The 26,030-nt window shown below is 58.6% G+C and overlaps 2 protein-coding genes across 2 annotated transcripts in view; both read left to right on the top strand.

The window, feature by feature from the left end:
* Positions 1-1,797: 1,797 nt before the first annotated feature.
* Positions 1,798-20,221, top strand: Adamts10 (ADAM metallopeptidase with thrombospondin type 1 motif 10). The gene is given in 26 exon segments (XM_048813388.1): positions 1,798-2,028; positions 3,303-3,488; positions 3,682-4,028; positions 4,387-4,543; positions 6,036-6,253; positions 8,045-8,128; positions 8,227-8,372; positions 8,740-8,783; positions 8,915-9,020; positions 9,108-9,254; positions 9,370-9,511; positions 12,121-12,228; positions 12,685-12,830; positions 12,919-12,982; positions 13,751-13,853; positions 14,083-14,216; positions 14,310-14,433; positions 15,971-16,051; positions 16,136-16,299; positions 16,407-16,533; positions 16,620-16,749; positions 17,157-17,361; positions 17,580-17,658; positions 17,661-17,752; positions 17,828-17,987; positions 19,507-20,221. Coding segments are annotated over 25 exon segments (3,306 nt in total). The 5' UTR covers positions 1,798-2,028; positions 3,303-3,400; the 3' UTR covers positions 19,617-20,221.
* A 1,022-nt stretch (positions 20,222-21,243) lies between these two features.
* Myo1f (myosin IF) overlaps positions 21,244-26,030 on the top strand; it is a 37,208-nt gene continuing 32,421 nt past the window's right edge. The window contains exon 1 of the mRNA XM_015503740.2: positions 21,244-21,413. Coding sequence (XP_015359226.1) covers positions 21,411-21,413 — 3 coding nt within the window. The 5' untranslated portion in view covers positions 21,244-21,410. The remainder of the gene's footprint in view (positions 21,414-26,030) is intronic.

Here is a 26,030-nt window from a genome sequence, read left to right as displayed (position 1 = left end):
CCGTCGGGTTTGCTGTGTGTGGGCGCGTGTCCACCCACGTAGGTGCCCAAGGGGTGCGTCGACGGTGATGTCTTTGTGCGTCTGGGGGCGAGTGGCCGTGATGATCTGGGCGGGCTGTTTGCCTAAGTGTGAGTGTAAACCGGTGTGTACACATAGGTAAGTGTCTTCTGTGTCAGTGTCCAGACGTGTGTCTGGTGTGTCTCCAAGAATCTGTGTCTCCCTTGAGTGTGATATATAAATGCCGGGGTGTGTGTGTGTGTGTGTGTGTGTGTGTGTGGGGTTGCGGAGTCTAGGTTTGTGGGACTTGCAACTGGCCTCCAGTTGGGGTGTGTGTGTGTGTGTGTGTGTGTAAATGTGTGTACGTGTCTGCTCATAGGCCTGTGCGTCTGTCTCTGAGTCATCTGTGTGTATGTGAATTAGTGTGTGTCTGCATGCGTAGGCCGGACTGTTTATATGTGTATGTCTGTGTGTAAATGAGGGTGTAGGTGTCTGTGCACATAGGTCTGGAAGTGTGTAGTTGTGTCTGTTTCTGTGTGTGTGTTCTAGGGGTCCGCGCGTGTGTCTGGGATGGAGGGGGTCCTTTGTGGGTCTGGTGTGCTGAGCTGTGCTGGCTCTGCAGGTGTGGTTGCCCTAGGGTGTGTGTGTGTCGCTGCCAGTGTGTGTGTTTGTGTCTGGGTGTGGGAGTGGTGCCGCCCACTTCCCCTGAGTTGGTCACCGACTCTCTCAGGGTGTCTCCAGGGGTCGGGCTCAAGACTCAGGGCCTCTAATTAGCGGCTGGTCTTGGGGCCCAGCACCACCCGCTCCTCTGCAGGCTGCAGTCGGGCCTTTGTCTGCCTCGGTGCAGGGGCTGCCTCCAGCCTGCCCAGCCAGATGTGCAGACTCAGAGGAGGCTCGCTGACCCGGGCTCACAGGCGCCTCTGCCTGCCAGACATGACCTCGGCCTCCACATGGAGGCCCAGTGGCGCGTTTGCCCCGGCCTGGTGTGGGAGGTCCAAGTGTGGAGCCACAGGTCCCTCCAGGAGCCCTGGGATGGCACGGAGCCTCAGTTTCCGGGCTCTATCTACAAGGCATTTCCTCCTCCAGTGTTGGCCCCCTGGGCTGGCAGCCTCCCTCCTGCCTTCTGGAGTAAAAGGCTTGGGGGGAAATGGCCAAGCCTAGGTGTACACACACACACACACACGAGGTCACACACATACACTTACAGGGTCACTTCCATACAGTAATGCGCACACACAGCCCCACACAGTCCTTGTAAAGCCCTTGCTGACTCCCTGTTGCCCTCCAGGCTTGAGACCCCTCCTAACACCATCCCTGGAGCCTCATCTTCTCCCCCACACCCACAGTGCTCTGGACTGTCACACCTCCCAGCTGCCCCTGGCCCTGCCATGCCCTCTCCACATCCCACTCCTCCCCTGCCCAAGCTGAGTCCTTCCATCTCTCACTCCCCACCCGAGCCAGAGGCACAGACAGGCTGGGAGTTTGGGAGGTGGGGCCCAGCTTCAGAAGACAGCCATGAGGACTGAGGGGTGCTTTGGCGGGGAGGCAGGAGAAGAGGACCAAAGAGAGGTGCTCAGGAAGAAGATGTGGTACCAAGCCTGCGCGGTGCTGGAAAGGAGAGAGGCAGGGCCAACGGGAGGGACGGGGAGGTCCAGCTTTACTTGCGATGCCCCCACCTGGGGTGGGCAGGGGGTTACGGCAGGAGGGGAGTCAGAGCAGCCCAGCCAGGCTGGATCTTGATTCCAAGGAAGGAATAGGGGAGGACACAGGAAGAAGGACCTTTGGAGTTGGGGGGGGGGGGCATTATGACAAGGTCCAAGGGGTAAGGAGGGCTCAGAGAATCCTCAGCCACCCTGAACTCTCCACCCAGCACACCACTGAAGACAGCCTGGTTCCTCTTCTTTGTCCCCCCTGCCCGGGCTCTGCAGAAAAAGCAGCTGAAACCCAGAGAGGCCCATGTAGAGCGCAGCTCAGGGAAGATCCGATCCACACGCAAGGGTTCTCCCCGCGCCACAACGGAACCCCTGAAAGGTAACAGAAAAAAAACAAGAACAGAACAGAACATGGAAAAATGCCTGAGTGAGCACCCCATCACTGGAGGGATCCAAGCAGCAGGGGGCATGTGGGCTTCTCCTTCAGCATCTCCGAGGAAACCTGGCTCCCCTCCCTCGCAGCCAGGCTGCCCTGTTTGGGGATCGACTCTCAGACTTGGCCGGACTGCAAAGAAAACAAGACAGTGTGTGATTAAGGGGGATTTTGCACGGAGGAGGAGGGCGGAGACGTGAGGGCGTAGGGGAGGAGGGCTTGGCACAGGGTGGTGGCCCAAAGTGGTGTCTGCAGCAGGCTGGCCTGGGGCAGAGGCCCGAGAAACAGAACTGCCCGGCAGGCCTGAATCTGAAACCAGAAGCAGGACCAGGAGCCAGGCTGGAAATGTGGGGCGGAGGAGAGGCCTCGGAACCGTGCTAGGGTTTCCAGCCTGCTGGTGAGGTGCCGTGCTACCCCGGGCAGAGGGTCTGAACGGGAGGTGGCAGGGAGATCGGGGGCAGGAGGCCCTCAGTGTATGCCTTGGCTTTCATCTGCACTGACCAGCACCCGGCCTTCCCTGCCCCGGCCTTCCCTGCCCCGGCCGAGCCAGGCTCCTCCCTGCTCCCTCCAGGCCTTCCCCTTGCCCTTCCCTGCCCGGTGCACCCTCTCCTGTCTCCTCCACTCTCGGCTTCTTCGCATCCTTCAGACCTCTGCTTCCGTGTCCCTTTGATTCTTTAGAGAGCTTGTCACAGTCTGAACTTGTGTCTCTCCGTTTACTTGTCTGTCATTTCCAGGAGGTCCACAGAGCCCCAGGAGGGGTGAGGGCTCGGTCCATATAATGTGCAGCTGCCGTCCCCAGCCCCCTTCCCCAGCCCAGCACTGTCATTATCCAAAAAAGGAATGGCTACCCCTTTCTGTCCATGTGACCCTGGGCAATCTCTGTCACCCCTCATTTACAAAAGGGGAGTGAGGAACGGGGACTTCATAGTTACTTCGGAAATGAAATGCCATGGTGTGCAAAGCCATGCTGGCACACGGGGNGGGGGCGGGGGTGATGCGCACAGGGTCCTGGTCCCTGCCGGTCAGCTGTGAGTGTAGGGAGGGTGGGGAGTGGGACTAAGTGAGAAAGGACATTTGGGATCTTCACATGGGGATGTGCCTTGACCATCCTCAGGTGTGGGCATGAGTGGCTGCAGGTGCCTGTCAATCTGGCAAGGGGCCTTGGCATTGGCTGTGCTGGGCAATAAGACCAGGTCCCCTCCTGCCCGGCCCCCCTCCAGGAGCCCAGTGATGCTGCGCAGGCTGTGAACAGGGAGGGCAGCACTGCGGGGGCTGCCAGCAGCCGGGGCCGGGAGAGACATGTGGACACGTAGCCCCTATGGCTTCCGCCTGCCAGATCCTCCGCTGGGCCCTCGCCCTGGGGCTGGGCCTCACCTTCAAGGTCACACATGCCTTCCGATCTCAAGGTAGGAGTGGTCCAAGGGTGGCCATGGGAGCAGGAAGTTAAGGTGGGCAGAGGGTCCTGGGTGGAAGGGCCAGGGTTCATTTAGGTTTAGCTCTGCAGTCAGGGATCTGGATTTGGGAATTGGTGAGGCCAGTGTCACCTGCTTTAGGAGCTAGGTCACAGGGCCAACCAGAGCCTCTGACCCTCACCCACAGATGAGTTCCTGTCCAGTCTGGAGAGCTATGAGATCGCCTTCCCTACCCGCGTGGACCACAACGGGGCACTGCTGGCCTTCTCACCACCTGCCCTCCAGAGGCAGCGCAGGGGCACGGGGGCCACAGCCGAGGCCCGTCTCTTCTACAAGGTGGCTGCACCCAGCACCCACTTCCTGCTGAACCTGACCCGCAGCCCCCGTCTACTGGCAGGGCACGTCTCCGTGGAGTACTGGACCCGAGAGGGCCTGGCCTGGCAGAGAGCTGCCCGGCCCCACTGCCTCTACGCTGGCCACCTGCAGGGCCAGGCCGGCAGCTCCCATGTGGCCATCAGCACCTGTGGGGGCCTGGTGAGCTGAGGATTCTGGGAAGCAGAGGGAAATGCCCACACTTTTTTGGAAGTTGTGAAAAATACTTTTAAATGTAGATCAGCCAAGGAATCATAGTGGGACCTTTTTTAAAGTACTTAGAGCTACTGATAATCAATACTTTGGGAAGGTGGCTAAAGCAGTACTTAGAGGAAAATGAGTAGCCTTAGGTAAGGCTGAAGATAAGTGATTTGAACATCATCTCAAGAAATTAGAAAAGTAATAGTAAAATACACCCAATAAGATAGAAGGATTGAAATGGCAAAGACAGACTCGGGGCCCCAGGGACCTGAGAAACAAGAACCTGATCCGAGCTTTCTCTCCCACTTCCCTACCCCAGCATGGCCTGATTGTGGCGGATGAGGAAGAGTACCTGATTGAGCCCCTGCAAGGTGGGCCTAAGGGTCCCCGGGGCCCAGAGGAAAGTGGCCCTCATGTGGTATACAAGCGTTCCTCCCTGCGCCACCCCCACCTGGACACAGCCTGTGGAGTGAGAGGTACACCTGTCTCTCTGGGAGCGGGCAAAGGGGCCACACAACATCCTTCCCTTGAGGTAGAGGTCGGCAGCAGTGCGTTTTCATCCAGAAGGTCAGCAAGCATCTCCCCACGGGGAAAGGGGAACTGTTGAGAAAAAGATATGGGCCTGAATTCCGGAGCTGCACCCACCTGCAGGCAGTGGGGCAGCAGGATGTTGCAGCCAGGTAGCCAGGCCACAGACAGGAGCCCATCCCATGCCATCATCTGCTGGCCCAGCTGTAAGGCAGCCAGACAGGGGGCGGTGTAAAGCGGTTCCATCTCTAGGATCAGTGTCTAATCAGACAGTTAAGAAGTAGTGTGGTTGTATCAGACCCTAGAAGGGTTCAGTCAAAATGCATCAGAAGGCCTCAGGCACGTTCAAAAGGTCAGATTTGCCAGGCACGGTCATCTCAGCTACCTGGGGGCTGCTGGTCACAAGTCTGAAGTCAGCTTGAGCAACTTAGCGGGATCCTGACTCAAAATAAAAAGGACTGGGGATGTGGCTCAATGGTAGAGCACTTCCTAGCATGTGCAAGGCCCTGGGTTCCATCCTCAATGATGAAAAAAACAGTCAGATTTACAACCAGACCAGTAGAAGAACAATTCACCACCAGACATCTAGAGAAAGGGAGAATAGGAAAACTATATAATAAGTGAATATTTGCCAGCACGATTGATCATATAGTTAGAAAACAGACTGATGCTCAGTGGAAAGGCACAAGAACAAGATGGTGAATGAGCTGAAGGACCTGACAGTCTGCAGATGGTACACCATGGCAGACGTAAAACCACAGTCAGAGGTACAAGCAGAAAGTTGGGTGGTGTCACGATTTGGTCACTGAGATATTCTAGCTATAGTGTGGTCAGGCAGTTGGGCTGTTCTAGAGCCAGCCTGGCCTGTTGGCCCGTGCCTTGGTTGGAAAGTTGCTGTCGGAAGCCCAGGAAGTTATGCAGGCACCCGGTTCAGACGGCGCGACAGCCCGCTCCCTGCCCGCTCCCTGCCCGTGCACTGGAGCAGCAGGATTGTCGGGGAGTTGTGCCATCATAACGGTTGTTATGGGACACTGGGCAGTTACTCAGCCAACCAGCTTGGGAGTAGGACAGCTGTCCTAGTGTTCAGGTAGCCATGGGCGAGGGGGTGGTCTGGTTGCCAAACAGCTGGGCTGTTGTACAACCAAACCATGGAGTCGTCACACTGTTATTCAGCCCAACGGTTTGACAGAGGGACGGACAACAGCGGTGTCGGCCCAAACATTCAAGGAGTGGGTCACTTCAGAACCAGATAGAAAAAGGGTGGTGAGCAGCCTGTGGAGCAGATGGACCATCAAAGAGAGAACAGGCAGGAAAATAACCAGGAACTGCCCACCCAGACTGTTGGGCGGAGGCACAACCGAAGGGGCTTTGTAGACAGAGGTCAGCAGCTGAGTGTCCCATCAGCAACGTGGGCTTAATTGCTTCACTGGGCCCCCCCAGATGAGAAACCGTGGAAAGGTCGGCCCTGGTGGCTACGCACCCTGAAGCCACCACCTGCCAGGCCCCTGGGAAACGAAACAGAGCGAGGCCAGCCGGGCCTGAAGCGCTCAGTCAGCCGAGAGCGCTATGTGGAGACCCTGGTGGTGGCTGACAAGATGATGGTGGCCTACCATGGGCGCCGGGACGTGGAGCAGTACGTGCTGGCCATCATGAACATTGTAAGTGCCTCCCCCTTCCTGGGCATGGGGCCCTGGGGACCGGCGGCTGAGGGTCAGGAAAATGGCTGTCACTTTCCCACTCCTAGTCCCTGATATGGGACCAGAGCAGTAGGATGGAGAGGGACAGGGTGAAAAGCCAGGGCTGCCATCAATGAGGAAAGGCTGGGAGCAGGTGGCCTGGAGCAGAGACAGCCTGCAGGGACCTAAATCCCAGGTCTGTGGCATTTACAGCAATGGAGACTAAGGCACAGAGAGGTCAAGAGCCCTGCTTGAGATCTGACACAGGAGCGAGAACTGTAGGTCCTCTGGGCATGTAGGTTCTGCATCCATGGATTCGACCCTCCTCAGCTGTGTGCCCTCACTCAGCCAGCTACTGCACCCCCTGCCTGGGCTTATCCATCTGTAAATTGGGACAATAGTGGCCCCCGCTTCATAATGCTTAGGTGGATTCAGAGAATTGATATGCACTTAGAACAGGGCATGGCACAGGGTAGGTAAGTGTTTGCTCTGTATAATAATAAGCATGCAGCTTGCAGGTACTCGTGAGGGTGAGCAGGACACTCGCAGGCACACATCTGTATGCATGCAGAGTTCTTGCACAAGCGTCCACCTATCAGTTCATACAGGATGACTTCCCTTACCCACGCTCAGATACAGCCATCCCTCGGTATCCACAGGTGATTGGCTCCAGGACCTACCCCCCCCCATACGAAAGTCCTGGTGTTGAGGTGCCTTATGTAAAATGTCAGGTGTGCATAGCACCTACACACATCCTTCCAGAGACTGCAGCTCATCTCTAGATGATTTAGAGTGCTCTATACCAAGGATATGCAGAGTAAAGCGTCTGTATGTGTTCAGTTCAGATACAGGTTTTTTGTTGTTTTATTCTACTATTTTCTACCCATTGCTCTCAGTCCTGTGCTAGATCTCAGTCACGGCTGTTGACCTCACCTAGCCTCAATTTCCACAACTGTAAAATGGGGCTACCCTGGCACCTACTGCAGAAGTTAATGGGAGGGAAGCCGTGTAGAGTGCTTGGCACATACGAGGGCTTGATGAATGGGGTTCTTGTTTCACTGAAGCAGAAAACAAGAGAAAGTTTAGCAGACAGATGAATGGCCCAAATGTTGACATAACATCACCTCTGATACCACTGTGTCCTGCCCCGCCCTGGGCTCCCCTCCCTCCCTTGGGCTTTCTGAGTTTCCTAAAACCTGCCTGGATTCCCGGGGGGTTCCAGGCGGGATGATGATGGCCCACTCTCCAAGGTCCCTGTGCAGCCTGCCTTCCACCACTTGCCCATTTGCCCCGGGACCACTTCCTCCTCCCCTGACCACTGTCTCCGGAGTCCGCTGCCCTCACAGTTCCACCTTCCTGTGTTGATGCTTAAATTGGTACCTCCGACTGCTGTGGGATGAGGCCAGATGTGCATATTCCTCGGCTGCCTCTGGGCAAAAACACTCAAGGCAGTGAGCGGGGTGAGCCGGGGTGAAAGGACAAGTAGACAGGTAAGCTCAGACAGGATGTCACAAAGACGGGAGGCAACCCAGACGGGAATCCCACTTAAGGTACCGCCAGCTGTGTGTCCTGCAGCCTCTGTGCCCCGGTTTCCTCATCTATAAAGTCAGGATGAAATGGTTCCCAGTCAGGAAAGGACACGTGCCCCAGGCTGACCCGGGCCCAGCCACACTAGGGGCTTCACGAAAGCAAGCTGCGGTCGCTGTCTCTGCCTTCCGCTTTCCATCCCGGGCTCCTCTTAAGACTCCGTCTCTCTTGTTTCTTGGAGGTCAGGTTGCCAAACTTTTCCAGGACTCGAGTCTGGGAAACATCGTTAACATCCTGGTGACGCGGCTCATCCTGCTCACCGAGGACCAGGTGTGGGGGTGGGAGGGGACACCCCTTCCCTCCAAGGCACTCTGCCTGCCATGCCCAAGGTGACAGGCACCCGTGCCCCTCGCTCTTTCTGTCCCCAGCCCACCCTGGAGATCACCCACCACGCCGGGAAGTCCCTAGACAGCTTCTGTAAGTGGCAGAAATCCATCGTGAGCCGCAACGGCCATGGCAACGCCATCCCGGAGACCGGTGTGGCCAACCATGACACAGCGGTGCTCATCACGCGGTGAGGGGCGGGGAGGACCCAGGACTTGGGCCCAGGGAACGAGTGGACCGAGGGACCGGCAGGGTCACATCTGCCGTGGGATGGAGGGGATGGGAAGGCTGCCAGGAGCCTGAGAGTGTGGGGAGGGGGCTGCTGGGCCACCTGGGCCCGACGCACACACTCACTCTCCCTCCCGGTCAGTCGGAGTCCCTCACGTACCCCAGCACCCCCAAGGCCAGCGGGTTGGCTTCAGCTGTGTGCAGCATGAAGCTTGGGGTGAGAGGCAGACAGCGCCTCCCAGGCAGGACTCACCCCCCAGAGCTGGGCACGGTGGCGCTGGTGGCTCAGGGAGGCAGCCCTGTCCCCTCACTGCCCTGTCCTTCCACAGCTATGACATCTGCATCTACAAGAACAAACCCTGCGGCACACTAGGTACTGAAGTCCCGTAGATCCTGGGCCTCTGTGAGGGGGTCCCTGACCCTGGGGTGAGACCTGGCAGGGTGGCCGGGGCAGCCAGCACAGCCCTAGGGCCGCCGGCCCGACCCCACGTGCCTGTTTCCCAGGCCTGGCCCCGGTGGGCGGGATGTGCGAGAGAGAGAGAAGCTGCAGCATCAACGAGGACATCGGCCTGGCCACGGCGTTCACCATTGCCCACGAGATCGGGCACACGTGAGGCCAGGACACTCAGGAGAGGGAGGATGGGAGGAGCTGGGCGGGTCCCTCAGCGCCCCACGGAACCGACACCCCTCTCCCCAGATTCGGCATGAACCACGACGGCGTGGGGAACAGCTGTGGGGCCCGTGGCCAGGACCCCGCGAAGCTCATGGCCGCTCACATCACCATGAAGACCAACCCATTCGTGTGGTCATCCTGCAGCCGAGACTACATCACCAGCTTTCTGGAGTGAGGATGGCGGGTCACAGTCACACGGGGGCAGCTGTGGCAATGCCCTGCCAGGTGCGCCCCAGAGCCCCTGGCCTGCAGCCCCTTGGCATGACAGCTGTTTTACTTCCTGCAGCTCCGGCCTAGGGCTCTGCCTGAACAACCGGCCCCCCAGACAGGACTTCGTGTACCCAACGGTGGCCCCTGGCCAGGCCTATGATGCAGACGAGCAGTGCCGCTTCCAGCACGGAGTCAAATCGCGTCAGTGTAAATACGGGGTAGAGAGAGCCTTCCTGCTTTCCTTCCTGGGAGGGGAGGGGGCCGCGGGGCGGGAAACCCAACCACTGGGCACCCAACCCGGGAAGTGGGGGGCGGGGGAGCCAGCGAGGGGCGGGGTGAGACCCAAGGGGAGCCGGGAAGACGGGGGTGCCTGGGGTGGACAGTGTCCCAAACAGCCAACAGTGGGACCGAAAATGAGATGCCCCATTCTGTGGCTCCCTGATTGGAGGGCTGGCCTGGAGGGACCACCTTCTGTTCAGCACGTAAGTGCCACCCGCAGCCTGCAGCAGGACCCAAGGCCCAAGACCGCTAAGTGGGAAGTCTTAAACTAAACACCCAGACTTGATGAAAAGTCTCCCTAGGAGTGAACGACCTACCTCACTCAGAAAAGAAGTCCCTTCCAGGGACGCCCTGTCTTCCCTTCCCTCATCCCCACTGACTGGTTCACTAGGTCTCCTGGCTGCTTGGCCAGACAGGCTCTGAGCTTCCTGACCACTCCCCACTCCCTGGAGGCTCAGACTCTCAAAGCTCTATGCACAGGAAGTGAGCTAGGGCTGGGCTCAGGGGCACTATAATCTGAGCAACTCACAAGTTCAAGGCCAGCCTCAGCAATTTAGTAAAACCCTGTCTCAAAAATAAAATAAAAACGGCTGGGGCCGTAGCTCAGTGGTAAAGCGCCCCTGGGTTCAATCCCCAGTACCACAGGGGAAAAAAAAGTGAGCTGGCCTGGGGAGGGGGGGAGGAGGAAGCCCACTCCCAGCTCCCCCAGAAAGCCAGAGACTTGCTGGCTTCCTTCTTTGGCCACTAGACCTCAGTCATGGCCAGTTCCTCGGCTGTTCACCTTCCTCAGTCCCCGAACATGCTTCCTGGATATCCTCAGGCTCAGCCCTAGTGACCCCAGGCCCAGCCCCAACCCTCCTGATGCTCCAGACGAAGGATCTGAGTCTGCCTGGCCATAGCCAAGATAATGTCCTGCCAGTGCAGAGCAGAGGGCCGGCAGCTATCAAAATGCCCTCACTTCCTCCCACTGCAAGACAAGGAGACAGATCCGGGAACAGTGCACATTTACTTGACATTCTCTTGCCCTCCAACCCTCACTTGGCTGGTAATAGCCTCTAATGAATCTCTAAGAAGTTCTGAGGCTATGCCTGAATATCTGCCATGTCCTAAAAATCCTAACAATGGTAATACCTGATATTTACTGGGCACTTACTATGGGCTGAGCACATGATTATATATCATCTCATTTAAACCCCTCCCAATCCTTTTATCCCCAAGTTACAGATAGAGAGTCTGGGCCTAAGGAGGATGACTTACCCCAGGACATAGTTCAGCAGAGCTGGGATTTGAACCCAAGTCTCTCTAGACTCCGAATTTTATAAAGGGAGGTGGGAAGGGAGAGGAACTGTCAGAATATCAAGCTTGGGCTGGCACTGGATATACGTTGAATTGAACCTTCCTTTCCTTTTTCAAAGAACATCTTTCTGGCCCTCCTGTCAAAGACAGGATTTACTTACAGCATGTTAAATGGCTAAGATATAGAAGGAGCTCAGCCTAACACCTGGGCCAGGGATCGTGTGCTCATTAGTCCCCAACAGCAGGGCATTTATGCAAGGCTGCCCGTCTTGTAGATGAGGAAACTGAGGCCCAGAGAGGGGAAATGTATTGCAAGTCAGTGGTAGGACTGTCTCCCTGAGTGGCCTGGAACTCACCATATATGCCACAGTACCTCACAGAGAGAAGGTCAGAAGTGGGACTGGGGCTGAACTGGTGCAGCATTTTTAGAGATGGCCAGGAGGACACAAGCCAAGTAGGTGAAGCCAGACAACCAGGCTGAGTCTTCAGAAGAGGAGTGTCCTCTTTGTGAAGGAAGAAGGCAGGGCCTCTGGAGGTTTGAGGAAGCGTGTTTGAGAACAACTCATCTCTCAAGAGCTGACCCTAGTAGGGTCCGGTCTAGCTTCCACGGTCGGGACCTGCTGTCAGGGCCTGGGCCAGCCCAAGCAGCCCAAGACGGGAGAAGGTGGTCCTAAGTTTTTACCTGGGAAGTAGAGAAACACCCCTGTGCCATCCTCTTGAAACTTCACCCTCCACAGTTTAAAAGCACCAGGGGCTTCTCCAGTTCAGATGGGGGGGACAAGAGAACCACCACCTGGAAAAAACAAAAGATGAGACTTGACCAGAGCCACCCACCGCCCAGGCCTGGTTCCTCACAACCGCTCCGCCTGCCTACACTTTCGCACACCCCATAAAAGAAGAGGGAATTCCTCCTGTCCCTTCCTAGCAGGTCCCAAGTTTACCCAGCCTCAAAGGTCTGGCTTAGTCTCCAGGCTGCCCCCTAGTAGTTCAGGGACCTTGCCTGCTGAACCTTGATTTTCTTCCGCTAAAATGGGGATAATAATGTTCAAAGGAGATTGTGCCCCTCATCGGTGTTCCATAAGCACAGCTTACTGACAGAAGTCCCAAGCCATGCCCCAAAAGGGGCTCAGCTGAGACGGGAAAACTCTGGGGCCCGGCTCCGGGGCTGCAGTGAGCAGGACGCTGGGTCCTCCCGGGCCAGGCGGGCTGCGGAGGGAGGGTGTCGAGCCTGAGCGGGCACCTCGGCCCGCAGGAGGTCTGCAGCGAGCTGTGGTGTCTGAGCAAGAGCAACCGGTGCATCACCAACAGCATCCCCGCCGCCGAGGGCACGGTGTGCCAGACGCACACCATCGACAAGGGGGTGAGCGCGCGCAAGGCTGGGCCCCGCCCCTCGGTCCATTTCCTGCGTAGGCCACGCCCCCGCCTTCTTCCTGCCCTCCCCCGCCACACCCTCCGCATGCAGGTCCCGCCCCGGTGTGGCCGTCCATCTCAGGCCACGCCCCCTCCGGCTTTTGTCTCAATACGAGTTTCGCCCCGCCCCGCGCTGGTCCTGTGCTTAGGCCACGCCTCTTGCTTGAGCGCTGTCCGGCTCCCTCGCCACGCCTCTGGCCTCTGCCAGAGCCCGGTGCTACCTGACTGGCAGCTTCTTCAGACCCCGCCACTGTCCATCCCCTTCCGCCCCATCCTCGAGGGACGGGGACTTGTGCCTGGGTCATGGGGGAGTCGTGGGGACGGGGCCCTGAGCCCAGAGCCTGTGCAGACCAGGACTCTGCCCTCTCCATCTCCCCCCAAACCACCACCCAAAAATCCCGCCCAGTGGTGCTACAAGCGGGTGTGTGTCCCCTTCGGGTCGCGGCCGGAGGGCGTGGACGGAGCCTGGGGCCCGTGGACCCCGTGGGGCGACTGCAGCAGAACGTGCGGCGGCGGTGTGTCATCTTCCAGCCGCCACTGCGACAGCCCCAGGTCAGCCCTCAGGACCTTTTCCCAGGAAAACGCGGGACCCTCGCCCCCTGTCGCCCCATCTCTCTCCTGTCTCCCCCATCCCTTCCAGGCCAACCATCGGGGGCAAGTACTGTCTGGGCGAACGGAGGCGGCACCGCTCGTGCAACACGGAGGTGAGTGTCTGGGACTCACACTTGAGAACAAGGGGACACCAGCCCTCAACCCTTGGGAGCCCGGGTCCAAGTGCTTCAGGCGGCTGCCTGCCATCTCCTCGGGTACAATGCAGTGTGTCCCCTCCTTTCAACCTAGCTTCCCTCAAAGAGCCCAGCCACCCCCCTCTGTCATCCCAGAACCCTGGCCGACTTCCTCTCACCAAATCTGGGGGCCATCTTTTGTCTTCTGCTGTGCCTGATCAGAGATCTGCACACATCTTTCTGGCCTCTCCATGATTACACCCCTGAGGGGCTTCTCTCCACAGAGTCTCTGCTTTTTGTTCCTTAAATGCTGGAGTTACTAGGGCTGGGGTCCTGTGTATGGATGAGTTTTAGGGGGACACACACAGAGGCTTGCTAAAGAAGGTGATGTTCAGAGGGCAGGAAAAACTTCTGGTGAGCAGTGACCTTCCCAGACCCCCACGTGGGGACTCTCGAGTCCACAGGGAATCCACACACCCCCAACATTCATGAGGAACTTGGCACACGCTCGAAACCCTGCTCCATTTATTCCAGGCTTCCTCTCTTAAGAAGGGCCCTGGTCAGAAATCAGGCATCATCCCAGCTCACCCCTCCCCTGTGATGATTCACCTAGATGCACTTAGATGCCTAGCACAGGTCTCACCTGGACCATCCCAGCCTCCTCCCTGGTCTCCCTGCCTCCAGGCTCAATCTTTCAACAAATGCCCCTCTGAGTGTTACTTCTCTGCCCTAACTTCCTCCATCCAGGACTGTCCCCCTGGCTCCCAGGACTTCAGGGAAATGCAGTGCTCTGAATTTGACAGTGTCCCCTTCCGTGGAAAATTCTACACATGGAAGACGTACCGAGGAGGTGAGTTGGGAATCCCAGGGCTGTGGGCAGTGGAGTGAAGCTGTCGGGGCACGCAGCCGTACGTGGATGCTGAAGGCATCATGGGGTCTGCCTGGACCTCCCCCTCCCCAAGGAAGCAGAGCTCCTGGGATGTGCTGGGTGGAGGTCGGCCTGGGCACCTGGGCCTCCACTCCCACTTCCCCGCTGCCCACAACACTGGGTCTGGATCTGACGGGGCCGTGCCCCCCAGGGGGCGTGAAGGCCTGCTCTCTCACATGCCTAGCCGAAGGCTTCAACTTCTACACCGAGAGGGCAGCCGCTGTGGTGGACGGGACGCCCTGCCGCCCAGACACAGTGGACATTTGCGTCAGCGGCGAGTGCAAGGTAAAGTGGTCTCCTGAGGAGAAGGAGCGGGCTGGTGGGGGGACAGGAGGGCATCTCCGTGACGCCCACCCGGTCGCTGCGCTCTCTGTGCAGCATGTGGGCTGTGACCGCGTCCTGGGCTCCGACCTCCGGGAGGACAAGTGTCGCGTGTGTGGGGGTGACGGCAGTGCCTGCGAGACCATCGAGGGGGTCTTCAGCCCAGCCTCGCCTGGGGCAGGTGAGGGCTCTCAAACTCCCCACTTGGGTTTGGTGGCTGGGACGGGGCTGACCTCACTACAGCCAAGATCAGTAACTTCTTAGACTCTAGGGGCCCCATGTAGTCCTGGGGGCCCAAAATGCCCCAGATCAGGATCAAGAAGGGCCCTAGCTGCTGCCTTGGGCTCTGGTGCCTAGACCCCGCCACCAGAAGTCTCCGGGCCTAGAAACCCAGATCTCCTCCCTCTGCCGTCCTGGGGCCCTCAGGCTGCGTCTGGCTGGGAAGAGGGGTCATTCTCCATCCTGTGAGCCAGAGGAGCTGGGGAGCTCTCTGTGCTGGCAGGAAAAGGCTTACTTGGGGAGGGGACCCTGGGGGGTGTAGTGAACACTCTTCCTTGCTCCTGCTGGGGATAAGGGGTCCTAAGGAGGGGGAGTCAGGAAGCCTAGGAGGGCTGGGAAGCTGGGGGGCTCTGCCGCAGGGAGTGTGGCGGGATGGATGATGGGGCTGGTCATCCGAGGCCACGCACAGACCAGCAGGAACAAGTTGCAGAACATGAGTGTCATCCCCAGGGCAGGGCCCCAGTGGGGTTATTTAAGGCAGCTGGTGTCAAGAATGAGACGATGTGGTGACATAGCTAAGAAGGGGCAGTGGAGATGGGAAGAGGAGGTAAAATGAAGATAAATCCAGACACCAGGGTGGTAGGACATGGCTGATCATGGATTGGGGATGTGCAGTCAGGGAGGATTTTCAGATGTCCAAGGGGACGTCCAAGTGATCCCTAGTAGGCAATAGGCTGTCCCCAAGATGGAAACTTCCAGGGGAACAGGAAAGTTATTGAGTTGGGACACAGAGAGATTGAGGAGCCCAAGGGACATTGAAGTGCCATCTAGAGGGTCAAGGAGAGAGAGAGATGGAGACTGAGGGTCCTTAAGCCTGAAGACATGATCCCAAACCCTGGGGTTCCACAGAGCCATGCAACTCCTCCTGCGGTAGGGGGTTGGGTTGGGGATATTGGCAGAGAGGGAAGGTAGAGCTCACAGGGGACGGTGTGGGGTCTAGCCAGATAGGCCAGGACTATGGAATGGTACAGGTGGGCAAATGTAGAGGGCTCCTAGGGCCCAGGTAGTCAGTGGTGAAACCTGCTGTAAACCTAGTTCTGAGTGCCAAAATTCCACCCTGTCACCCTGTGTGGCAGGGGCTCAGTGGTATCTGTAGGAACCAGGGGGCTGGATCAGATGATTTTGGTGATTAGAGGGGCAGGAAGATTTGGGTTCAAATCTACCCCAGGAAGGGTGTGGCTCAGTGGTAGAGTGTCTGTTATGTATGGGGCCCTGGGCTCTACCTCTGTCCATCACTAATGTTGGGGGGAAAAAAATTCCCAACTTAGTCACTGCCTAGCTGTAAAACTCAGGCCACTTGCTTAGTTTCTGACCTTCAGTTTTGTCATCTGTAAAATGAGCGTGGTGACACGTGTACTTCACGTGTCAGCTGGTTAGCAGCACCATGGGGGCCAAGGATGAGGGGGACAGGTGGGTGACATCAGACCTCTGCTGTCCAGGGTATGAGGATGTCGTCTGGATCCCCAAAGGCTCTGTCCACATTTTCATCCAGGACCTGAACCTGTCCCTCAGTCATCTGGGTATGCGGAGGTGGGGAGATGGGGATTGTGGGTCCACAGAGGTGGGTAGCCTGACTAGAGTTCTGAGCCCTGTGCTGTCCCCAGCCCTGAAGGGGGACCAGGAGTCCCTGCTGCTGGAGGGGCTGCCCGGAATCCCCCAGCCTCACCGCCTGCCCCTGGCTGGGACCACCTTTCACCTGCGACAGGGGCCAGACCAGGCCCAGAGCCTAGAAGCCCTGGGACCCATTAATGCCTCTCTCATCGTCATGGTAACATTGGGGCGGGGTGGGGGGGTACAGGTGCAGGAGACCATTAGCATCTTTTGGGGATGGAGACTCCACGAGATCCCTCCATCGGCTGCTCCCTGTGCCCCCAGGTGCTGGCCCGAACAGAGCTGCCTGCCCTCCGCTACCGCTTCAACGCACCCATCACCCGGGACGCCCTGCCCCCCTACTCCTGGCACTACACACCCTGGACCAAATGCTCAGCCCAGTGTGCAGGCGGTGAGGCCAGGGTGGGCCGGGGTGAGTGCGAGGCACCCAGCCTGCCGTCCTCTGACGGGGCTGAGCGGGACTCTCCCCTCCCCCAGGCAGCCAGGTGCAGGTGGTGGAGTGTCGCAACCAGCTGGACAGCTCGGCCGTAGCCCCTCACCACTGCAGTGCCCACAGCAAACTGCCCAAGAGGCAGCGTGCCTGCAACACAGAGCCGTGCCCACCAGAGTGAGTGTCCACCTGGAGGCAGGGTGGCCTGGGGTGGGGCAGGGTGCTCCCTGGGGTCAGGAGGAATGCTTCCAAGGGGGTGGGGAGCAGGTCTATGCAGGACTGCAGTGACAGTGGACCCAAGGTCAAGGTCATGGTGCTCCTTAAGGTGAGGGCTAAAGCTGCATGGTTCTGGGGTCAGGACGATCATGCTGCACAGCCAGGGTAACAGTCTGGGGATCAGGATGATGCATCTCCCTGCCCAGTGATGCGATGCTCTCTCTAAGTGCATCTGGAGCACTTTGCCCCTGCCCTGCCCCATTCTGTAAGATGCTCACTGGCAGGACTGGCATCAGCTAGAACACGAGCTCCAGGGTTGGGGCCCCCTGCCCCAAATACTTGCTCAGGCCCCTCCTGCATCCCAACAGTTGGGTGGTGGGAAACTGGTCGCGCTGCAGCCGCAGCTGTGACGCGGGAGTGCGCAGCCGCTCCGTCGTGTGCCAGCGCCGCATGTCGGCCGCCGAAGAGAAGGCGCTGGACGACAGCGCGTGCCCGCAGCCCCGGCCGCCGGTGCTGGAAGCCTGCCATGGCCCCGCCTGCCCTCCCGAGTGGGCCGCCCTGGACTGGTCTGAGGTCAGCTGCCCCTTCCCACCCGCCCGCACCCAGTCCGCTTCCAGTCAGAGAGCGGGCAGGTCCTGGGATGCCTGTGGGTGGGGCTCATTGAGGCCCCTGCTCCGTGGCCCGGTACCCTAGGGGGCCACCCTCGACTGGCTCAGTTACCTGTCCACTCCACTCCTCCCACTGGGTCAGCCCCCTGCCCACCCGCTGAGCATAAAAATCTCCAACTACAGTGCACCCCAAGCTGTGGGCCCGGACTTCGTCACCGCGTGGTCCTTTGCAAGAGCGCTGACAGCGGGCCAGCGCTGCCCCCCACGCCACTCGACCCGCCCCGGCCACGGCCTGCAAGGCCCGCTACTGCGCCGCTGTCCCCCCAGCCCGCTGGGTAGCGAGTGAGTGGAGCGAGGTAGGTGGGCACGCCCTAGGGGACTCGGGAGAGGGCAGGACCGAGGGGCGTCGGCTCAGCGGCACCTCTCCCCAGTGCTCCGCGCAGTGTGGCCTCGGCCAGCAGCAGCGCGCCGTGCACTGCACCAGCCACACCGGCCAACCGTCCCGCGAGTGCACCGAGGCCCTGCGGCCCCCCACCACACAGCAGTGTGAGACTAAGTGCGACAGTACGCCACCTGGGGACGGCCCGGAAGGTATGTGGGCGACAGACCAGAGGAGCACAGGAGAAGGCAAGGGGGTCCTGACAATTAGTCGCAGAGCTCCTGGAGCCCCTGAAATGCTCTCCTCTGTCGCTGCCAGGCCATCTGTCATTGTGCCCACCCTGCAAACACTTATTAGGTGTCACTGTGCTGATCATTTTAGGCATTGACCCTCTGAGCACTCAGACTCAGCTCCTCCCCACACTCAGCCCGTGAGCTTTACCCTGTTCATTTCCACCTGTTCTCTCATTCACCTTGCATTTTTCCTTTAAATCAGAGTTTCGCAGTCTCAGGCACTATTGATGCATTGGGCCAGGTGATTCTGTCCTGTGCTCTGTAGGATGTCTGCATCGTCCTGACCTCTCTCACTAGAGGCTAGTAACACCCCCTCTCCTCAATAATGACAAGGAAAAATATCTCCAGATATTGCCTACTGCGGAGGAGGGGACAAATTCTCCTCTCCTTGGGAATACTGCTGTTATTTCACAACTGTGTGTGTGTGTGTGTGTGTGTCTGTCTGTATGTATGTGTGTGTGTGAATGGAGATGGGGGGTCTCACTATGTTACCTGGGTTGGTCTTGAACTCCTAGACTCAAGTGATCCTGCCTCAGCCTCCTGAGTAGCTGGAACTACAGGCAGGTGCCACTGACCCAGCTGTAAATCATGTTTGTTTTTATTTGCTTGTTTGCTTCTGCAGTACTAGAAGTTGCACACAGGGCCTTGAGCATGCTAGGCGTGCCTTCTACCACTGAGCCACACCCCCAGCTCTTTTTAAATTTTGAGACAGGGTCTCAGTAAGTTGCCTAAGCTGGCCTCAAACTTGTGATCCTCCTGCCTCAGCCTTCCAACTAGCTGAGATTACAGGTGTACGTCACCGCACCAGTTTACACACATTTTTGATAGACAGCAATAGATTTCTTATTCCAGGCACTGGAGCCAAACTACAGAGGTTTGTCTCATACCACTGTGCCTCCATTTCCTTATCTGTCAAGGGGTATGAATGATGTCTTCACTTGGGCGGGGTGCCTCATTAGGGAGATGGAACAAAATGATCAATGTGAAGCCCTTTATTAGGACAGGACCCTGCTGTGCTTCACTGGCTGCTGTCCCGTGTCATGAAGAGAGATTGTTGAATACCATGAACATAAAATACACAAATGCCTGGAACTGTGGCCCAAGTTTATTAAACTTGGGAAAGGAGTGAGCATTGTAAACAGTTATTCTCTTCTGGGTGGCATCAAAAAGATAACTGAATAGGAAATACTTTTCTGGTTAATGATGTATCCAAATCAGCCCCAACCCCTGCACACTCTAAATCCTCCAAACAGCCTAATGACATACATACTCTTATAAGCCCCTTTTGACAACTGCAGAAACTGAGACATAGAGAGGCAAAGTCAGTGACCAGAACCCACAGTCCAGACAGTGTATGCACCCCTGCTGGGAGGGACACTAAGACCTGATTTCTCCTTTTCTCTCCCCTCAACCCCCCCCCCCCGCCCCACACACACAGAGTGCAAGGATGTGAACAAAGTCGCCTACTGCCCCCTGGTGCTCAAATTTCAGTTCTGCAGCCGAGCCTACTTCCGCCAGATGTGCTGCAAAACCTGCCAGGGCCGCTAGGGGGCGCGCGGCACCTGAAGCCACACCTGAGTGCAGGCTGAGGGGGTCTGGGCCAGAGAGGGCCGGTGGGGGCGGGAGCTGGGAGGGAAGGGTGAGATGGAGCTGGAAGTTATTTATTGGGAACCCCTGCAGGGCCCCTGGCTGGGCGATGGAGAGGGGCTAGCTACTCCCAGCCCCTCACGTAGTTCATACTGAGACCTCCTCCAGGGTGGGTCTGGGAAGGGGACAAAGGTCACCCCAGGGCCCTTTGCACTCACCCTCATGGAGTCCCCAATGCTCTCCCACCCTTTGATGGGAATATGTACTGTGAAGAGTGGAGGTGGGGAGGGGGTCTTCGGGTGCCCTGCCCCCCAGCGCTGGCCTTCCTGTCCACTCCGAGCTGGGGGGAATCTGTGTCTACTATGGGGGAGGAGTTCAGCACCATCTCCCTGATCCCCTCCCCGTGAACTGACCCCAGGGGAATATCCACCCCATCCTCTGCTCTGCCTGCCCTGTGGGGACCCCAACATCCAGGCCACCCTCTTCATGGTGCTACAAGCCCTACCCTGGGGCCCACACACTCCTCACCAGGAAGCCCCACATAATAAAGTTCTGTCTTGTGTAAATTTCCGTGCATTCCTAGATGTGTGTCGGTGTGCGTGAGTCCCGGCCAGTGCCTGCCCAGGACCAGAAGAGGTCACAGTTCTTCAGGGTCATCCACAATGAACTTAGGGGACTTTTACCAACACAAACAAAAGCCCAGAATTCTAAGACAGAAGTACAGCTTCTCGTGGAGGTTCCCAAGGTCACACCCTGATAACCCCAACAACATAGGGTCCTCCTGCCTGTGGACCCATCAAGTTGCCCCAATTCCTGGAACTTGCTCAGGAGATTCAAGGAGAGACAGGCTCCTTCCCAAATGTGGACACTAGGGGACACCCCTCTGGACACCTAGGAGGGTGCATCAAAGGCCAAAGATGGGTTTGAACACAGGTCGCTGCCCCCTCAGCCACCTCCTTGCTAGATGAGGTGGGGAGGAGATAACCCCTTGGAATTGTTATTTCCTCTAGTAACAAGAGACCACGGTGTGGTGGTCTGCTGATTTTCCAGAGACCAAAGCCTGGGTCCAGGCACTGCGGAGAGAAGATGCCCCATTTTACAAGAACAAGATGGGAAATCAAGTCCAGGAAGTGGCAGAGCCGGGGGCTGCAGGTCCAGATCTCACACCCAAAGTTGGAGACTTTTCAGGACACCTGGCCCCGCATACCGTCCACCCCCACTGCCCCTCCATGACAAAGCCGCATGGGCCCCTAGGGCTGTACGCAGGGAAGACCAGCAGAGGCTGATCTGGAAGAGAGTTTATCAGAGCAGGCGCATCTAACATGGCCCTTTCCCTAGTTTTCAAAGGAGATGAGTAATCCAAATGCTTCCAGGATCACCCTGCAAAGGGTGGTCAGCCCTGCGGCCAGCAGACCTGAATGTGGCCCCTGTCCTTGAGATGGAGAAGCCCCCTGTCTGGGGTCTGGCAGTGGCTGTCCGCGATCTTGGAGGTGCAGAGGCTCTGGCAGCCGGCTCCCCCAGCTCTGCTCTAGAGCCGCTTTCTCCCCGCCCTTGGGGCCCAGCTTCCCTCCCCCAGGGCCACGGCCCCTCCCGTCAAAGGAAGTGAGAGGGGCTGTTGTAAGAGGAACTGAGGGCCAGGAGCCGGTGAGGAACGGGAGCAGGGCCATGCCCAAGCCGCCCCCAAGAGCCCTCTGAGCCTGTGCCCCTGCCACAGCCCTTCCGGTGACCCCCCAGGAGCCGGACGCCAACCCCACCATGGTAAGTCCTCCAAGGGTGGGCTCTGGAAGTGTAGGGGTGGGGACAGCAGCCAGGTGGAGGTGCCCTGGAGATCGGCCTCGGAAGGTGAGGAATGAGGAGGACAGTGGCCGGCCCTTTGGGGTCCCTCAGTGCAGGTCAAGGGACCCCAGACCCTTACCAGGCACAGGTTCCCATCTGACGATGCCAGGCTGGCTCTTGGGACCCATGGAACGGCAACAGGAGGAGAAGGTGTCCCAAGGGAATCAGAGTGCAGGGACAGGGACCTGGTCCCTTCCTGGGGGACGTCCGGGGAAGCCAGTGCTTACCTCAGCTCTCATCTCCCCCTGTGGCCTTGGACATGTCCCCTCCTCTCTCCTGGCCTCGGTGCACACAGCTGTCATCTCTGGAGGGCTGGCTGTGAACGAGGTTCTTCAGGAGCGTTTCAGTGGGGACATTCAGAGGGCCTGTGGGTCTGGCCGTCTGAGTCCACCCATGGGGGGAGAAGCTGTGTCTCATGGGCCGGGGGGGGGGGTAGTGACAGTGTGGCTGTGCGGGTGGTGGGTGGTTTGGCTGTAGTGTCTACAGAGGAAAAGGTGGGGAGATGGTCACAGTGTTAGTGTCCTCGCTCGGAGCCACCCGCAGAGGATGGCCACAGAGACCCCTGCAGACAGCCTGCGCGCCGAGGTCAGGCGTGTTGGAGCGGTGACCCGAGGCCTTCCGGTCCAGCCCCAGCAGCCCCGCAACACCCAGCAAGAGGGAGCGCGCTGGCTCCACGGGCCTCCCCAGGTCCCAGCCCCAGACCTCCTCAGGCCACTTCAGCTTTCAGTTTTTGTCATTCTGTCAAGGAGAATGCATGCGGGGCAGGGTTCTTGGTGGTTGCAGAAAACAGCTGGGCAGGGCGAGGCAGGAGGTGGAGCGCGGGGCAGGAGCCGGGCTAGCCTGAGACCCTCCTGGGAGAGCAGGGTCGCGCCGGGCATCACGGGCCGGGCATCACGGGCTCCGCGGCCCACAGCCAGGCCTTGGGACAGAGACGCTTCCAAGACAGCCGAGCCCGGGGCCGAGGAGCCCTGGTGGGCACTTGGCTCAGAAGAACACGGGAAGCGACTTGCTCCTTGGGAGATAGGACGGGGCCGAGTGGGAGGGGAGGACAAGGAGGAGAGGTGGAGGAGGCCACCATGGGAACGCCACCTCTGCCTGTGGGGGCTGGACTTCCTGCAGGGACACAGGACTCTGTTCAGAAGTTCTGTGACAGAGCACACGGTGTGCGCCCAGGACACAGTGGCCATTCCAGGGCGGGGCTCAGGTGCTTCTGGAGTCAGCCCCGGGAAGGGTGCGGGCGACCCTGGTCACTAGGGAGGAGTGGTCACCGTCGGCTGCAATGGCGGCTGTTGCTATGGTGCTAACGGTGGCTCTTGTCTCTGAAGTGATGACAGGGGGTTACGACTGGTCCCTGGACTTTTCCGATGGACGTCTTGGTGAGCCCTGGTGATGGATGAACCGACGCGGTCTGGTTGCTGTTATTGGAGCTGGGTGGCTTGGGGTGTTCTTTGCTGTTTGTAGCTCGTTGCTGGGTTTGGGGGTTTGGGTGGTTTTGTGGTTTGCCTGCGTTGTCATGGTGCTGGGGTGTGACCGCACCCCGCACTGAGCGCCACCCCCAGGCCGCGCTGGTTTCTGGTGAGGGTGCTCCCACTGGTGAGTGGGCTCCGAGTGGGCCCTGGCGGGTCAGTGCTGCATCACGGCGTCGCTGAGGTGGCCGGCTGGGCGGCTGCTGGCCAGCACTGTTGCTGCTGGTGGGTGGTTCCTGGGCTGGTGGGTGGTGATGGGGGCGGCGCAGAGGAGGATGGAACAGGTCCCTCCTGTTTCTGCTTGACTCTGGCTGGTGCCGGCACCACCGCTGTCATTAGCAGTTTCTGTTTGACTGACTGTGGGCTGCGGGGAGGAGGCGGCAGCTGGCTGGCACTGGTGGTGACAGGAGGCTAATCGTGGTTGTTTTAAAGGGACAGACAGAAAGCACAGAGCCCAGTGATGTGGCTGCCTGGTCTAGGGCCACTGGCTGTGGAGATGGACAGGAGAGACTGGAGCTGAGAGGGACCATAGGTGAAAGTCATGAAGACGAGCCCAGCTGCGGGGTGGGGGGGCGGGATGGCAAGAGCCAGGGCCAGGGAGGTGTTTGCTGGGCCTGGGCCCCACCCGAAGGCTCTTCTCCAGTGAGCAAGAGGGTGAGACCAGAGCTCCCCAGCTCCAGCCTCCGTGTGGGGTGTCAAGTCCCCTGACCCTGGACCGTCTCCAGCAACCAGACAGAGAGCCCCTCTCCAAAAAGACGGGGATCCCTATTGTGGGATAATGGCTCTGGCTGGACCCAAAGGAAACAGACCCTCTGCTTCCCCAAGCGGGAGGGCAACCCTGGGAGCCTTTGGAGACAAGGATGCTGTTTGCACAGCGTGGGATACAGAGCGTGGCCCCAGAGCCCACGGGGCGGGGGAGGCAGACCAAGGCTCCAAGGGCAGCCCCGAGGGACCAGGGGTCTTGGTCCCAGCAGCAGTGCCACCACATCACATCTCCTCCCAGCAGCCACAGCTCGTGGGACCCCCGAGGAAGGAAGTGGTATTCTGTGCTCTCTCCAGACTGGGGCTCTTGCTCCTCCTCACGCAGGAACAGAAAGCTGGGAGCACTTGGGGTGACTGGAACAAGCTCCCTTCCTCATGGCCTTGGGCCTCCAGGGGCCAAGCCCGAGGCTGCTGCAGATGGCAACGGGGAGGCTGGCATGTGTGTGTGACAAACTCTGCCTTGCCACATCTGCACAGCAGCCCTGTGAGGTCTGCGTGCTCCGGGCTCCCATATTCCAGATGGGGAAACTGAGGCAGCTGGCGGTCAGGCGAGCATCTGTATAACCAGAGCGGATTTCAACTTGGTCACTCCTGAGACCACACTGTCAACAGCCATCTTGGCACAGCCCGCCGCCCCTCCTGCCAGGAGGTGAGAGGCCACAGTGGAGGTGGGCACTGACCCACATGTCCTGGGCTGCCCATTCCCCTGAAGGATCCCTGCCCATCCCTTCAGCCTTATTTAGAACTGGACACCCTGCTCGCTCCAAAGAAGCTAGACTCGGGGGTCCCCGACACACACCCCGAGACCTGCCTCCTGCCGGAAGCTCTGCGCCCGCTCCCCTTCCCCAACCCAGGCCCTTTGGGCAATCTCTCCACCTACTCCAAGAGGAGGGTCATCTGCACATGGTCTCAGCTCCCTCGGGCACAGCAGAGTCTCAGGAAGTGTGCTCAGTACAGGGCGGGCGCCCCAGCCCCACAGCAGCCACCACCTTGACCACAAAGAACCCCTCCTCCCTTTCGCACAGGGCAAGTCTGTCCCAGACTACCCCTACCCCTCCTGCCTCTCACCTTGGGGTAGGAAGACCTCTCTGAAGAGCTGAAGGAAGAAGCTACCTTCCCCTTCCCACCCTAGCACCTCCAGCCCCTGATGGTCTTTCACAACAGCCCCAGCAGGTTGAGTCATACTCAGCTTGTGGTCAACTGTGACCACAACCTCTTCGTTACACCCCCACCCCAAGGAAGGGGCTCATGAGTAAACAGTTGAAACTTGACCCATGGTAACTTGGAAGGCACAGAGAGGGGGATGCTTAGAAGACAGGACAGGGAGAAGTCTCTTCCATGGTACTCCCATTCATTCATTCAGCAAGTATGTACTGACCAGCTCCTACATCCTAGTCCTCTGGAAGCTCATAAAGGAATCCCTGTGAGAAGAGGGGAGACAGGGCTGAGAGTGAGTTGGTCCTTCCAGAGCCACAAGGTGGTGAACTGTCAACCCAGGACTTGAAGACAACCTGTCATGTGCCAAAATCCTTGACTGCCCCTACACACCCACGGACAAAGCCTCCTCTCCCTTCCATGCACGCGGCCTGGGCTTGATGATTGGCTGGAGCTAAGAGTGTCTGGGGGCCAGGCCCTGGGGACAGGATGGAGAGGGAGGGGATGGCCGGCCTGTGAGACACAGAGGCTACTCTGCAGAGCAAGGGAAGAAAGGAGGGACAGGAAGAGGAACCAAGCGCCAAAGGCCACCACAACCAGACGGCCAGTGCACCCAGTCAGACACAGCTGGCCTCAGGCCTCTAGTTCCAGCAAGAGGAAGTGGCCTTGGGTCTCAGCTCAGCCCGAGGGGCCTCACTGCATGAAGAAAGGACCAGCCTGAAAGGGGAAGCCCTGGATACGCCAGTCTGTTCTCACCCCATCTGTCCTCATCCGACTTGAAGCACCAAACCCCGCCAACTCTGACCCAAACTGTCAGACAGTCCAGTGTGTTCTCTCTTCCCACGCAGCCACGCTCCTGCTGTGTGATCTCCAGGAGGTTACCTAACCTCTCTGTGCTCTCTGCACAGTTTCCTGTTCTGCAAATGGACTTGATAATCCTAACAAACTCAGCATGTGTTGAAAGGATGAGATAATTCACTTTAAAAAGCTTAGGACAGTGCAGAGGTGTGGCTTGCCTAGCAAGCATGAGGTCCTAGGCTTAAAGCCTGGCCCAAGAAAACACAAACTTAGACTAGAGCCTGGCGCAGAATAAACGCCTGCAGAGTCTTAACTACTGCTGTTATTGTTTCCCAACCTTAACACTCACAGACCCACC

The sequence above is a fragment of the Marmota marmota genome, unplaced genomic scaffold (genome assembly GCF_001458135.2).
Source record: "Marmota marmota marmota unplaced genomic scaffold, marMar, whole genome shotgun sequence".
NCBI lineage: Eukaryota > Metazoa > Chordata > Mammalia > Rodentia > Sciuridae > Marmota > Marmota marmota.
The sequence above is the reverse complement of the archived record's forward strand: the minus strand, read 5'-3'. Positions and strand labels throughout refer to the sequence as shown.